The sequence below is a fragment of the Sesamum indicum genome, linkage group LG11 (assembly GCF_000512975.1).
Source record: "Sesamum indicum cultivar Zhongzhi No. 13 linkage group LG11, S_indicum_v1.0, whole genome shotgun sequence".
In the NCBI taxonomy this organism is placed as follows: domain Eukaryota; kingdom Viridiplantae; phylum Streptophyta; class Magnoliopsida; order Lamiales; family Pedaliaceae; genus Sesamum; species Sesamum indicum.
This window is the reverse complement of record NC_026155.1, coordinates 595,678-611,303: the sequence shown is the minus strand read 5'-3', so window position 1 is coordinate 611,303 and position 15,626 is coordinate 595,678. Positions and strand designations below refer to the sequence as shown.

Sequence of the window (15,626 nt, the reverse complement as noted above, 5' to 3'; positions counted from 1 at the left end):
CTTAAGGATGCTGCTGCAAATGTGGTCAGTGAGAATGGTTCTTCCACAACGTTGTTAGACCAGTTGGCTGATAAGTGGAAGAGTAAGTTAGTGAATGGGAAAAAGTAGACATGCGTAATACACGTGTATGTGTATGGGACTCGTAATATGGGAATTTTCTTGTTTTTTTGTTTTGGTTTGATGTAGAAATGTATAATTTGTGGTGTTTTTATGGATGAGAATATGTATAGCCACCACATTATTGAGTTTTGTTAGTGATAAGGTGGAGATTGCACTCATAGTGAAATGTTTGGTGACCTCATCCTACAGACAACAAGCACATGATCCAACCAATACAACATTTGATTCTATACTTTATTATTATTACTTTCTTTTATTTTTTTATCTTGGGTTTTACAACATTTGATTCTATACTTTATTAATATTACTTTCTTTTACCTTTTTATCTTGGGTTTGGGTGGGAAGTTAGGTGGAGTTTGCTTATATATATAACTAGCATAGAACTCCTACTATACATAGTTATATATATTTTAAATTAAATAAAAATGTATAATTATAGTGCTATAGATGAATTTGTTATGCAAAATAAAATTTTTATTTTTAATGAGTACAATATTGTAGTTTTGTATAGATAGATTGAATTTTGTATATATTCAACCCAATATAAAAATAAAAATAAAAATAATTAGTTAAAATGTATTATTTGTTTATATAATTCATCTTTCTCCTAAATTATATTAAAGTATGTAATCTAAAATAATTTTACTTATTGAAAAAATAAAATATAAAATAAGAATAGAAACTTCGGTTGATGAATTATTGAGCCATGCCCGCAAGATAGGCATACTGGTCCAGTTGGCTAGCAACGCAGTTGGTTCGCCAACTGGACCATCCTAAACCCGCTTCTAAATATGGCGGATATTTAGAAAAAAGGAAGGGAAAATCAAAACGTAATATTTATATAATTTATCTTTCTCAGAAATTATATTAAAGTACGTAATCTATAATGATTTTATTATTAAAAAAAACAAAATATAAAGCCAGAATAGAAACTTCAGTTAATGAATTATAAGAAAGACAAATGGAGGGGGGGGGGGGAAAAAAAGTATTCTCGCAAGATAGACATACTGGTCTAGTTGGCTAGCAACCCAGTTGGTTCGCGAGTAGGACCAACAGGATACAAAAATGTCCACCAACAAGATTGATAAAAGCCCATCAGCCAAGAAGAAAGACCTATAGGCCCACCTGCTACTTTACTTAGCTTGTAAACCCAAGAACAAAATAATATGGTAAATTATAACGAGCTACCTTCATGTTTGTGATATATAATTATAAATACTCTCTCGTTGTTTGAAATATTATAAATTTTTCTTAATATTTGATGAAATTATATAATAGTTGAATGGAAGATTATGTCAATTTTATAGTATTGTATTTTCTTTAGTTTTTTCTTAAATAAATCAAATAAGATGGAGGAAAATTTTGAAAATTATAAAAAAGATTATCGATTAGAAAGAAAAAAATTTCAGATAATTTTTTATAATAAATAAAATTATAATTCATAGTTTAAAGAGTATTTTGGTTAATTTATCATAAAAAGGGATGGAAATCTAAAAAAAGTTAATACATTGGACTAATTGATAGATGGTCGTTATAATCTTTAAAATGACAAAAAAATCACATAAAGGAGCACGAACAATACACCGCTAGTTTTAAGGGGTTTTTTCTTTTGGCCCTTTTTCTTGAGAGAGTTTTTTGTATGCTCTTTTTTTTTTTTTTAAGTAAGAGGATGAAATAAAATCGATTATAGTTATTCATCTTGAATATCAATATATATTTGACAAAGATTATTACAACAATGACAATATCTACTATGTAGTAGAAATAACATTCATACATATAGCAAGGTTCGAACCCATGACCTTTAAGATAATGGGGCCTCACTTTCCCCAACTAAACTAGGTTTTATTGACTTGTATGCTCTTTTCTAACAAAAGCTTTTTTTTGTCACTTTTCAAACCTAACGTTTTAAAATATATTATGAATAAGAAAATATATATAAATCGATACATCATAATTCTAAAACAGAAAAGAAAGAAAAAAGAAAACAACAAAGAAAAAAAAAATCAAGTTAGGAGTATTATTGACATAACATAAAATTGATATTGCTATGTCATAATCGTTGTTTGTAAGAGAAAAATGCATTTTCTCAATTTACCCCTGTGTTATACAATTCACAAGAATTTTTTCTTTGGTCATATCTCATATCACAACGGTTGAATTGCATTTTTCCCTTTCCTTTTATGTAGTATACATACATGTACATAATGGGAAGGCTAAATGGCATTTTAACCCATTTAAAGCACGTTGCATCTGGACTTGTTACCTCACTTGTACTTTGCACTGATCTTTGATCATGTCTTGTCTGTTCCTTATGGTCTCTCACAACCACAAATGGTTTTAGTGATGGAGACATACCCCTCTCCTGCTTTGATTAATCTATGCCAAAAAAAAAAAAAAAGAAAAGAAATTACCATGTTGCTGAATTTATAGTTGGGATGAGGAAGATCTGACCATACAAGAGTGGAAAATTAGCCAAGTAATGGAGGATGGGAGCTCTACTGTGTGCGTAACAGGAGGCGCAGGTTACATCGGTTCTTCACTTGTTAAGAAGCTTTTGAGTGAAGGGTATACTGTTCATGCAACTCTCAGGGATTTGAGTATGTCACTTGTTGGATTTCTTCCAAGTTGATCTTGAAATTTGACATGTAGAGACAATTTATGTTCTTGTTCTCAATAAGAAGTTGTTTCAAACAGACTGTCTTGGATTTTTCATGTGTTTGTTTCCCCCATTTAAGGTTAATTCTGTGTTTGATTGATTGTTTCATTCATGTAGATGATAGCACAAAGGTGGAATTTTTAAGGAGCTTTTGTGGGGCAGAGGAAAGATTGAAGTTGTTTGAAGCTAACATATACAAACCAGAGGAATTTGAGGCAGCAATTCAAGGTTGTGAGTTTGTTTTCCATGTGGCAACCCCTCTGCTCCACACTGAGGGCTACAAGGTTCTTTCATACTACTCTTTGTTGTAGTTTTAGTTGGTTCTATAGCTTTATTCTGGAAAAGAATTGGTGTTTGATGATTTGATGAATGGAGCAGCATACAAATAGGGTTGATGCAACAGTTGATGCAGCCAGGAGCATTGCCACTGCTTGCATCAGATCAAGAACGGTGAGGCGGCTCATCTACACTGCCACTGTTATGGCTGCTTCACCACTGAAGGATGATGGGAGTGGTTTCAAGGAGTTCATGGATGAGACCTGTTGGACACCTCTCAATTTTTCTATCCTTTACAGCAATGACTTTGTTGAGGTAAGAACTAAGAAGCTGCTGCTGCTTCTTCTTTTGTTGCTGCTCGCATAGCAGTCCCTCTGCCAACATGAGGACTGTGGTGATTTGTACATACTCCCGTAAGCAATCTATGGTTTGGGGGACATGCCTCGGCTCATGGTGGTGATAGGAGTCGAAGCCAATAATAACTAACACCGCAACTTTTCATATCTTTTGAAATAAATCATATAAGTGGTCATTCCATCAAGAGCTATCGTTTGAGTATTGCCTGTGTTGCGTTGAAAACTCTTGTGCAGGAGTACACTCGAGCAAAGACATTGGCCGAGAAGGAAATCTTAAGCTTTGGCAGTGAAAAAAATGCTGGAGAAATGGAGGTGGTGACACTGCTCTGTGGCCTTGTTGGTGGAGAAGCTCTTATGCCATATTTATCTGGAAGCTTAACGGTGTTCTTGGCACAGATCACAAACGACGAACTTGCCCTAAACTCACTCAAGTTCTTACAAGAGCTGCTTGCAAAAATCCCAGTTGTTCACGTTGAGGATGTATGCAATTGCCACATCTTCTGCATGAAAGAAGCTTCAATGAATGGCCGATTCCTTTGCGCCAACGGCTATATCTCGACTGCAGAAATTGCCAGCTACTACCAGCAGAAATATCCTGAGTTCAGCATCAAGAAAGAGTAAGTTGTGGATATTGCAAAGCATTATTGATTTCAGAATTCTTGTTTCCCAGCAGGCTAAGAACAATCTGAGAAGACATATATGATTTTTGCTGTTTCCGACTTTTGACTTTCTGCAGGCACTTTGAGTGTCCTAAATATGAAACCAAGTGGGGGTCTAATCTGCTTGCTGAAAAGGGTTTTCAGTATCAATATGACTGGCAGAAGGTTTTGGATGATTGCATCACTTTTGCCAGGAAAACTGAATATGGTGTATTCAAGGATTTTCGCTTGATCTAGTTGTCTAGGATTTTCTTTTCTGCCTAATACAAGAATATGTTATGTATTGAACTTAGACTCAATATCATTTTATTTCTGATTTCGCTGGGTAGCCTTAGATTCTTGGGTGACCTTCGGTCGTAATAGACGTTGTTCCAAATTATTCGAAACGGTTGCGACGGATCGTTCCTACTTAGCAACGGCTTTTGTATTACTTGTTTAGAAACCGTTTTTAAATACGTCTGACTACCTAAAATTATAATTTGAATGTTTGGAACATTTTCTTTATTTAGAATGGTTTATTTTCTTTTTTTTTTTTTTTTTGCATTTTATATACATGTTTCGGAATGGTCTTTGTAATATTGTCTACATAAATTTGAATGTAAGAAAAATGCATGTTTCAACTCATATAGAAATACATTTTGGCACGATTTTGATTGTGCGAGGTTATATATTGTGGAACAGGTATTGGAACACAATTTGATCCTTCTTTTGAAATATATTTTGATATGGCTTGTTCCTTTGTTTGTAATACATGTTAGAACTATTAGGTCGATGTTGTAGAATCTGATTTGGAACGGTATTGCACCACCAGTTTCCACTAGATTTTATACACTTTTTGAAACAGGATTTCCAATACTATGTCATTAATTTTTATTTATTTTGTTTGGACACATTCACTTATCGTGTCAAAGTCCATTCCTACTTTATATAACTCCTTAAAAATATGTTTCATAATTTTCTTATAATAATAATTAATTACTGAACTTAGTAAAATTAATTAAAAAATAATTGTTTTATTTTAATTTGTTTAATTATGTAAATATTGAATTATGGAATAAAATTAACATTAAAAATGATACTGAGGGAATAGATTATATGTAATATAAAAATTGTATATTTACAAATATATGAAAAAAATCCTAATCTACACCCTGGTCTCCTCGTCAGCATGATCCCTTGGCTCATCGTCCGGAGCACGGAGGTCTGCCTTTCGGCTATGACGGGTCGGTACTCGAGGTGCTTACCTGCATTAACTTAATCATGGTCATCATGTCGACCATCATAATCAGCAGCTTCGTCATCCAATCCTCCATGTCCGGGCATGGCGGTGGCAATGTGTAGGTTCGGCTCGAGGTGTGGGCCTCAAAATCAAGGTCGAATACATAGCTTTGTTCTTGCGTTCTTGCCCTGACCGCTGTCAGCCACAACGGTTGCACAATCATCGCTACGGAGCCCTTAGAGCTTTGTTCTTGCCCTGACCGCTGTCAGCCACAACGGTTGCACAATCATCGCTACGGAGCCCTTAGATGAGGTTGGAGAATCCTGCCCATCAACCGTGGCCTAAGGCTGGTGATCTTCCAGCAGCTTCTGGGATATCTCGTGCAAAACAAACAAAAATATTTTTATTAAAAAATTAAACAAATAAAATATTTTAAATAATTATTACTTACTGCCACTTGTGCTACCCTCCGGTTGCTCCAGCTGGCATCGACATTCTTCTTGTAGCATCTGGAGAATAACTTCATTTGTTTCACAGGCCGACCGAGCTCTATCTCCTATATAAGAAAAGAACAATTAGCAAAATATTTATAAAATACTAATAAAATTTTTAAACAAATAAAAATACTTACCATCTTCCTCTTGTGCATGCCGATAGAGCAAGACCCCCACTGTAGACAGTAACTACCACTTCGGGGTTAGGGTTGGTTGACCTTGTTTTTTGCAGACTCATCCTTGAAGTCCCCGCTGGCTTAGTATAGCTACAACTGGCGCCAAACCTCATTGGCCAGCCACACGAGTCTGGTCAGGTTAGCCCTGGCAATAGTGAACGGCTTCCGAATGAACTTGCCCACATATGAAAGATTCGGAATATGGACTCATCATCACAATCCTACTAGTACCTCATCTACAACATCACAAGAGGAAAAAGAATGTTAAAATAAAGAAAAAAGATTAGAGGAGGCGGACCACTGGACATGATCTTTTTTTTCAATTTCAAGACCAAAGGGGGGATTTTTGTCATTGTACCTTAAGACTAAAATTGGTAACAGGTCCACTTACGGGACCAAAAGTATAATTTACCCTTATACATGACAAAATTTAGTTTCCTCATATAAAATTGGTCACAAGAAAAGATATTTTTTTGTAGTGACTCCAATTATAATATATTTTTATATTTAAACTAAGATTTTTTATATACTTTCTCAATTATACATATTTTAAAAATATAATATAAAATATATAATTCAATTTATATATAAAAACAAACCAAAAAATAAAAATAAAAAAGGAGGATGTTGAAAGACGGTGGAATGATGGATTGGGAAAAGGAGGAGAAGTCACCGGAGCAGGGGAGATTGAAGGTGGGTGATGGTGCAGAATGATCGCCTGAAGTTGGCTTTCAGAAGTGGTCAACTGAGAGCTAAAGCGCGGTGGCCGTGACGGAGACAAAAAAGTAGTAGAAGACTAGAGCCCAGGTTAGGAGATTGGTGAAAGAAAAAATGAAGATAACTCGCTGAAGGCTAAATGGTAGTGGGTGGGCTGTTAAAATACTCGTCATTGGATGGACTTTCCAATAGTCATGGACCAACATCGAGAGGTGATCGGACCGTGGAGAAAAAGGCGACAGAAGATCGAGGCGATGGTTAGGATTTTTTATATATTAAAATAATATATTTTTATTTTCTATAAACATAATTAGATCTGAGTCATACATTTAAATCAAATTAAATATATATGTTGATTTAAAAGGGGCATTCTTGTCATTGTACCTTAAGACTCACATTAAATGCACCAGGGGCAATGTGCTCTTTTTAAAAAAATACAGAAGATAAAATAATATTTTATTTTTTACAAGGACTTATATGAATATTTTGAATAACATTGAAGTTAATATGTAATTTACCCATATTTTACGTACTTTTTGTTTATTGATATTTCTAGTTCCTTTTTTAAAAAAATTCTATAATAAATAAATCATAATTTTCAATATTTAATAATATACTAATATGTTTTTGCAGTTATCCAGAAATATCCATATACTCGACGGATAGGGCATTTGACAATGGGGTAAATTACATTTTTTTGGTCCCATAAATGGACATGTTTTCAATTTTCGTCCCACACTCAGGCCAATTGCACATTTAGTCCCATATGTAAATATTTTTTTCAATTTCAGGACCAAAGGAGGGATTCCATTAAAAAATTAAAACTGGCGTTAAGTTTTTGACGGAATCCCCCTTTTGGTCCTGAAATTAAAAAAATCCACATATGGGACTAAATGTACGGATTGGCCTAAGTGTGGGACTAAAACTGAAAATAGGTCCACTTATAGGACCAAAAATGTAATTTACCTCAAACTATGTTATAATACTTTACCCTTCCACTCTTGGTACAGAGATAGGAACATAACTTATAACACAATAATTGGAACGATTATAGCAACGGACATACCTCTCCAACAGTAAAGGGTGGAAACTAAGAGGAATATGATGTCAACAGTATGATTCCGTTTCTCCATAGTTCCAATAACTGATCCTACTTGTCATGAGATCCGCTCCAAATTTTGCTTCTTTTTTTTTTAGTGAAGTTTATATATTATTTCACATATTGTTAATAGAAATACATCTATTGTTTTAAATAATAAATACTATTAATATAAATTTATGATAGTATATATTTATATATAAAATAATATTTTAATCTTAAAAATCATAAAAAAATCATAAATTCTCAAAGCTAGCGCTTGAATTACACCGCCATATATAAAGGATAATTTTACTTCAATTTGAAAAATACATAAGAATATTTTACTATTTTTTCATATGGGGTATTGTATACATATCACAAGGGGATAATTTTATCTTTTTTTTTTAAAATTAATCTGAACATAACGTAATCGTTTAGAAAATAAAAGAGTAGATAAAAAATTTAAATTAGTTAAGCTGACCTAAATATAGAATTAAAAAATTCATTAAAATCAAAGTTGAAAGCATGTTCAATTGGATAAAAAAAGACTTATTCCAATGTTCAAATATAATTTTTTCCAGTGCAAATCAATATCATCATTTGTATTTCAACGTTGTTCAATTTGCATATATTAAAAATTTGAATAGTTTTTATATTATCATTGAAGAAATATTTTTTAATAAATTAATTTAATAATGTATTCTGGTAATATCATTAGGAAAAGAAAAACATGTACACTTGCTTCGTTCGGTTTAAGAAACTTTATTGTTTAATTTTGATATAAATTTAAAATTTTAAAAATTTTATTTTTTCAAACTTATTATAAAAATAATAATAGAACATTTAATGGGTTCCGAATCCAATAGTTTTAAATATAACATTGATAAAATCAATAGGGTTGAAGAAAAATATACAAATAATAATTACAAGTATTTATTGAGTATGATTCTCCAAAAATATTAATACGCATTCATTAACACATCTTGCTTAGTCAAACACCATCTAAAACAAAAATTAATATCAACAAATTTTATTAATGTCCCACATTGAAATTGAAGATACCTCAAGAAAAAAAAATAAAAAAGTACCCGACTGACACGCAACGTCAGCCGCTCTCAAGGGGTCATTACTATATATCAATATAAAGGAATCAAGGAAATATCATCCTATATTATAAATGACTACGGCTAATTTTACGAGCACTTAAAAACTTCTCATAAAATGTTTGAGAAATTATAAACTCTCGAAAGTTATTTGGCAAATTTTTCCTAAAGAGCTTTTAAGATTCTAAAAGACGATATTTTGGATCTTATAAGATATATTTAAAATAACGAAAGAAAAAAAGTTATCCTCAGCCAACTTTTTTTAAAATATCTTATAAGTTATTTAATCTTATATTCAATAAACAAAAACACATTCATAATTGTTAGGATTTTATTTTTACCTTTCATATAATTGACGTTTCCCCCAAATCAAAATTATTTATTTATATAATTTTAAATTCTGATGATTTTTTGGTCATTATCACAGTATGAAAAACTTATTATATCAAACCCTCTAACATTTTATAAGCTTTGACATCTTATTTATCCAAACAGTTCAACAATTTATTTTTAAAATACGATTAAACATTTTTAAGTTCTTATAAAATATTTCAAATAAACTTAGCCAAACACTCTCTGAGTTCAGACTTTGACAAAGAGAGAGCTCTCATGAATTTTCATCCATTTAGTACTATCTTTTGATTTTTGTGGTAATCTTTTTAATTTATGAATTAAATGCAATGGAGAAAATTTCTTGGGGCATGCATTATAACAACAGTCCTTCAAAACTGTAAAGTATCTGATTTAAACTATAATTTTTATATATTCAAGAAATAAAGTCTTTATCAAAATGACATGCTAAGTAATGGAGAAGGGGAGGTGTAGTGTGTGTGTGACAGGAGGCGCAGGTTACATTGCTTCTTCACTTGTTAAGAAGCTTTTGGGTGAAGGGTATACTGTTCATGCAACTCTCAGGAATTTGAGTATGTCACTTCTTGGACTTCTTTAGTGTCTTCAATAAGTTGTTGTACCAAGCAACACTGCCTTGGATTTTCATGTGTTTGTTTCCTCCATTTAAGGTTAATTCTTTGTGTTTGATTAATTCATGTAGATGATAGCACAAAGGTACGACTTTTGAGGAGCTTTTGTGGGGCGGAGGAAAGACTGAAGTTGTTTGAAGCTAACATATACAAACCAGAGGAATTTGAGGCAGCAATCCAAGGTTGTGGGTTTGTTTTTCATGTGGCGACCCCTCTGCTCCACACTGAGGGCTACAAGGTTCTTTCATACTAGGCTTTGTTGTGGTTTTAGTAGTTAGTGTTATAGCTTTATACTTGAAAAGAATTGATGATTGATGATTTGATGAATGGAGCAGCATATAAATAGGGTTGATGCAACAGTTGATGCAGCCAGGAGCATTGCCACTGCTTGCATCAGATCAAGAACGGTGAGGCGGCTCATCTACACTGCCACTGTTATGGCTGCTTCACCATTGAAGGATGACGGGAGTGGTTTCAAGGAGTTCATGGATGAGACCTGTTGGACACCTCTCAATTTTTCTATTCCTTATGACAATGATGTTCTTGAGGTAAGAAGTAAGAAGCTGCTGTCTTGATAGGGCTTTATTTGTCGGATGGCTGTCGTTGCTTTTCTTGGCTCGGATAGACTACATCCAATCAAATGATTGTGGATTTGATTTCCAGGTGCGAAAGATTGTGTTGGTTAATAGTCCTGGGATATGCCCTGGCTCGTGATGGTGACAGGAGCCTAAACCACTCAAACTTTCTTTTTATTGTAGAAAGAAAAATATAATTCACTAATTACAGGCATAACTATATGTAGACATTTTGAATAGACTTGAAAGATGCACTATTTGAAACTAAACTGACAGAGCTTTAGTTCCATATGTGATTCTTTCAATATGACAAACGTTGGAGTTCTGAAAACATGCTTTAAAGTCTCCTGAAAATCTGTCACTGCTGAAAACAAGAAGGCAAGTTTCTTGGAAATTCTCAACACTAGTCACCACTATTCTTATCTTTCAAAGTAAATTATTGGAGCTTTGATTGCATCAAACAAGACTAGCATTTGACTGTTGTCTTATTATCATGGAAAATCTTTTTCAGGACTATACTCGAGCAAAGACATTGGCTGAGAAGGAACTCTTAAGCTTTGGCAGTAACAATGCCGGAGAAATGGAGGTGGTGACACTGCCCTGTGGCCTTGTGGGTGGAGATGGTCTTATGCCATATTTATCTGCAACCTCAACGGTGTTCTTGGCACAGCTCACAAACGACGAACTTGCACTAAACTCACTGAACTTCTTACAAGAGCTGCTTGCAAAAATCCCAGCCGCTCACATTGACGATGTGTGCAATGCCCACATCTTCTGCATGAAAGAAGCTTCAATGAATGGCCGATTCCTTTGCGCCAACGGCTACATCTCGACTGCAGAAATTGCCAGCTACTACCAGCAGAAATATCCTGAGTTAAGCATCAAGAAAGAGTAAGTTGTGGATATTGCAAAGCATTATTGATTTCAGAATTCTTGTTTCCCAGCAGGCTAAGAACAATCTGAGAAGACATATATGATTTTTGCTGTTTCCGACTTTTGACTTTCTGCAGGCACTTTGAGTGTCCTAAATATGAAACCAAGTGGGGGTCTAATCTGCTTGCTGAAAAGGGTTTTCAGTATCAATATGACTGGCAGAAGGTTTTGGATGATTGCATCACTTGTGCTAGGAAAACTGAATATGCTGTATTCAAGGATTTTTACTTGATCTAGTTGTCTAGGATTTCCTTTGACTGCCTAATGCAAGAATATGGTATGTGTTGAGTACTTGCAACATTTTTCATGCAAGAAAAAGGAAAAATCAATTCAGAAATAAAAAACTTTTCATATGCTCAACTTTTTTATCCAAAACAAGTTCGGTCGAACCTAAACAATCATAGAGCAAGTGGATTAATATTACAAAGAAAGGAAAATACCATGGAAAATTTTATTAACCAATCATGCTGCAAGATACTTTACAAACAACGAAAAATTCCCACCCAATCAAGTTTGATCAAACTAAACCAATTACATGGCAAGTGTAATACACTTGCGATATGAAATAAAACTACAAGAAAAAAAGAGTTCAATTAGTGGAAGGAATATGTTCTATAGAGTGGAGTTTTAAACTCATCAACAACTTGTCAGAGCGTATTTGTTGTCGGGCTGTCATATTGTGAATGTGTCAAGTCAAAAGTATTACTGTTGAACAATCCAGAAAATTCAATTTACAATGAGTTTGAATTTCCTTACAGAGAGTGAGGTACGCGTGACTCAACCTAAAGAGTTGTTCCATTCTTGGACTGCAGACTATACTAACCAGATGTGTCGTGGAAATGAGAAACAAAATCCATGTTATCAATCTAAAAACCCGAATCTTCAAGTAGGAAATTCGTGACTGTATTTGGATACGAGACTACCTCACTAAAGTCCGACTCAGATCCAAGGAAATTGTGACCAAACCCGAAATTGTTCACCTGGCCTGGTGACAGTGAGAAACAGGAGTCAGACATGGCTGGAGAGAAAAAAGTAGGCGAAAAGCTTGTCTCGACAAAATCTTTTGCCTTGGAAAAGAATTGAGTTTCCAAATTTTCAGGTTCAAATAGGGTGGAATGAAAATTCTCCTCCTGATGATCAAGTTCGGATGTGTCAACTTTAACGTCTGGTTCAATGCCGATCATCATCTGTTGCAAAAAACTTGGGCTCTCTTCTGCTTTCCTTGGTACATTGACGTTTTCTTTCGTCAGTTTTAGCTTCTCTTGGATACAACTGTGCTTCCCTTTGTAAACAACCTCAACGACAGAAGGGTGGTCGTGGCGATGAATGCACCGGTAATATGCCCTGCCAATTTGAACACCCTTTGTAAGAGATCAAAGTCAAGCTTTTGTTTAAGGTTCTGATGTTCCTTAAACTGGAACAGGAGTGATTTTAGGACAAGCAGATGTGAGTATAACAACCGGTTATCTTCATCGGCTGTAGATGTTGTCGTTTCTTTGTATTACATATCTCAAAGAGTGGCATTATGCATGCTACAATTTATGTCTCTATCACCTAAGAAGCTTAAGGTCTGAAACTATTGAGAAGAATGTTACTTCTGAATGAGAAATAGGGGGATAAAATGGAGAAGCCCATGAAGCAAGTGGCCTAGACAAGTAATTTAATCAGTACAATGTCTTAAAGAGTGAAGTTATTACATATGTACTGACATAGGTGAGCTAGTTGAACTTTTGATTGACAAGTCACAGGAAACCACACAGTTCCAATATTTGAAATAGGACAACATATACATGTCCAAACTGACTTGCATAGTATTCTTGCAACAATTAAGCCTCAAACTCAAACCCGACAAAGATTTATAACACAATTTCCATCTTGTTGAAAATGAGATCATAGACAAAACAAATGGACAAAGTTTGTAAAAATCAAGAAACTGGAATTTTGTACCTGGGACGATTAGCTCCCAGAATATCTTTCTGCCCATATTTTCTCCAGTTAAACCCGTTATCAAGCTGACCTTCAAACCCTGTCCCAGAGCACAAACGCACTTGTAATGATTCACTCACTCCGGGCATCCTCTTTGTGCAAATCCAAGAAAATCAATTCACGTCCAAACCCCACCACTCCAACATTAACTAATCCAAAAAGATCATAAAAAATGATCAATGTCTGATATGCTTATTAGTTATTATCTTTTCTTGTGAAAATCTGTAGAGAGTTGATCCTTAGAATCCCTGTCAGAAACTTCACTTGTGGAACTGCTCAAAATAGTAGCAAGAGCAGACAAAGGCATGCAATTATGAAGCAGTTGTATTGCATTGTCATAACAAGAAACTATATTTTGAAGCAAAACGGCAGATGATTAGTTATGATTGATGATGATCTGATTGATTGATGAAGCAGTTATATTTGATCCCCTTCCATGAAAATTTGGATGAAAGCTGACACCAACAAAAATTATATAAATTTTTAATTTTACCCCCTCATTGAATATTTTTCTATAATAGTTTTATATTTGTAAGAGTTTAAAATAATATATATAAAATAAAAAAAAGTGTAATTATAATAAAATTTTGCTCTCAAGTTATAGCCATTTGATAGAAAATAACCATAAATAAATAAAAAATTAGTCATCTATTGGTGCTTTTTCTTTAATTCCTATAAATGGAGTGATATTAACATTATTGCTGCATCTATTCATGATGGTGTTTACCTCACCCCACATATAAGAAGTAAAACAAGTATAAAAAAAATGACTAGTTTTTTCGTTCATAAATGAATATTTTTTTATGTATTGGCTATAATTCAAAAATAATATTTTATGATAATTACACCCTTTTCACTTTATATATATCACATTTACTCCCTTACAAGTATAGAAATATTATTAGGGGCATGTTAGAGTGAGGAGTAAGATTGAAAGTTTATGTAACTTTTTCGTCGATTTTAACATTTTTTGTCCAAACTCTAATAAAAAAGAATTAGGTGTAAATAGAAAAATTTTGAAGGGGGTGTAAGTACGATTTTTTAAATTTTTTTAGAAGAAAAATATAATTTTATATTTTTATAAAGAGTCTAAAACTAATTAACCTTAATATATACAATTGATTGAAACGCACACCATATATGTGCGTAATTAGATTTTTAATATTATTTATTTAATAAATAAATAATAAAATAAAAATAAAAAATTGATGATAACTAATGAAATTAATTAATTGCATTTAGATGTCTATGATTAAGAAAGTATTAACATAAATAATTAATAAAAAATAATTATTTATTAAATAAATAAATATAGTTACGACGTTTTAGACCACTTCTATTTTACTAATATAATAATTATTATAGAGATATCTCATTTAATAAATAGTACAGACATATAATACAATATTTATATATAATATCAATTTATGATAAAGAAAATGAAACACAATATTTTAAGGTAGGAGGGCACATAATTTTTGGATTTCTTCTTCCAATGTAAAATTTATTTAATTGAGACATGCACAAAGGGGAAGGGGCATTTGAGTTGGGTGACAAGAAACATATAGCAAAAAAGAGTTAGGTGCCAAGAAACAAAAGCCATTTATCATAATTTATATTGGTTTTGATAAGAAATTATATTATTACAATCTTGATATCTTAATTTATGGAACTAAGGATATAATTGTTCCCGTGAAAAAATAAAAAAATAAAATAAAACATTCCGATTAGATTTTTTATTCTAAATCATATTGTATCTTTTATTTAATTTAACATGTACAAGCCACTTATATAAAAATAACATTTATTTTAGGGTAAATTACAATAAACTCTCCTAAGATTTAATATAATTATGCATATTTTATTATTGTTTGAAAAATTATTAATATCTCTTGATATTTGATGAAATCATATAATCTCTGAAGAAGCTGTGCATTTCCCAATCACAGGAGAATGATTGGCATGAAGATGATTAAAACCTAGCATCAGTCAACGCACTTCCAAAAGAAATGCAATGTAGCTAGAAGTCGCGTTTTAGCAAATATTTTTTTCCTTCTTTTGTATCACGTTTCTTTTAGTTATTTCAGCTTCCAAATTAGTTAGAGTAGTTAGGAGGTAGTTTGTAAACTCAGTAATATTTAAGCTGACTCTTCACCTCTATACCTGTAATTATTCATTCAGTTTTCCAGATTATTGAGATTAGTTTTTCCTCGCTATTGTTCTTGTTATTTCCATGACTTCTAATGCAGATTACTTTATCTTTTTTTTTTGGGGAAAAGTAAGTTTCATTAA

At 32.9% G+C, this 15,626-nt stretch overlaps 4 protein-coding genes across 4 annotated transcripts in view; 3 read left to right on the top strand and 1 right to left on the bottom strand.

Annotated features, from left to right (window-relative positions):
• Positions 1-376, top strand: part of LOC105173098 (hydroquinone glucosyltransferase-like) — a 1,887-nt gene extending 1,511 nt beyond the window's left edge. The window contains exon 1 of the mRNA XM_011094746.2: positions 1-376. This exon is cut by the window's left edge and continues 1,511 nt beyond it. Within this exon, the coding sequence (XP_011093048.1) occupies positions 1-108 (108 nt within the window). The 3' untranslated portion in view covers positions 109-376.
• LOC105173097 (putative anthocyanidin reductase) lies at positions 2,390-4,554 on the top strand. The gene is made up of 4 exons (XM_011094745.2): positions 2,390-2,720; positions 2,897-3,063; positions 3,158-3,370; positions 3,646-4,554. Exons 1-4 carry the CDS (start codon positions 2,603-2,605, stop codon positions 4,030-4,032), a joined length of 885 nt encoding a protein of 294 aa, XP_011093047.1. The 5' UTR covers positions 2,390-2,602; the 3' UTR covers positions 4,033-4,554.
• Positions 9,637-11,676, top strand: LOC105173142 (putative anthocyanidin reductase). Its single transcript, XM_011094804.2, has 5 exons — positions 9,637-9,783; positions 9,912-10,078; positions 10,176-10,388; positions 10,927-11,306; positions 11,426-11,676. Exons 1-5 carry the CDS (start codon positions 9,666-9,668, stop codon positions 11,583-11,585), a joined length of 1,038 nt encoding a protein of 345 aa, XP_011093106.1. The 5' UTR covers positions 9,637-9,665; the 3' UTR covers positions 11,586-11,676.
• Positions 11,957-13,423, bottom strand: LOC105173141 (probable WRKY transcription factor 30). The gene is made up of 2 exons (XM_011094803.2): positions 13,296-13,423; positions 11,957-12,692 (listed from the first exon to the last, which is right to left on the bottom strand). The coding sequence occupies exons 1-2, from the start codon at positions 13,421-13,423 to the stop codon at positions 12,215-12,217; spliced, it is 606 nt and encodes a 201-aa protein (XP_011093105.1). The 3' UTR covers positions 11,957-12,214.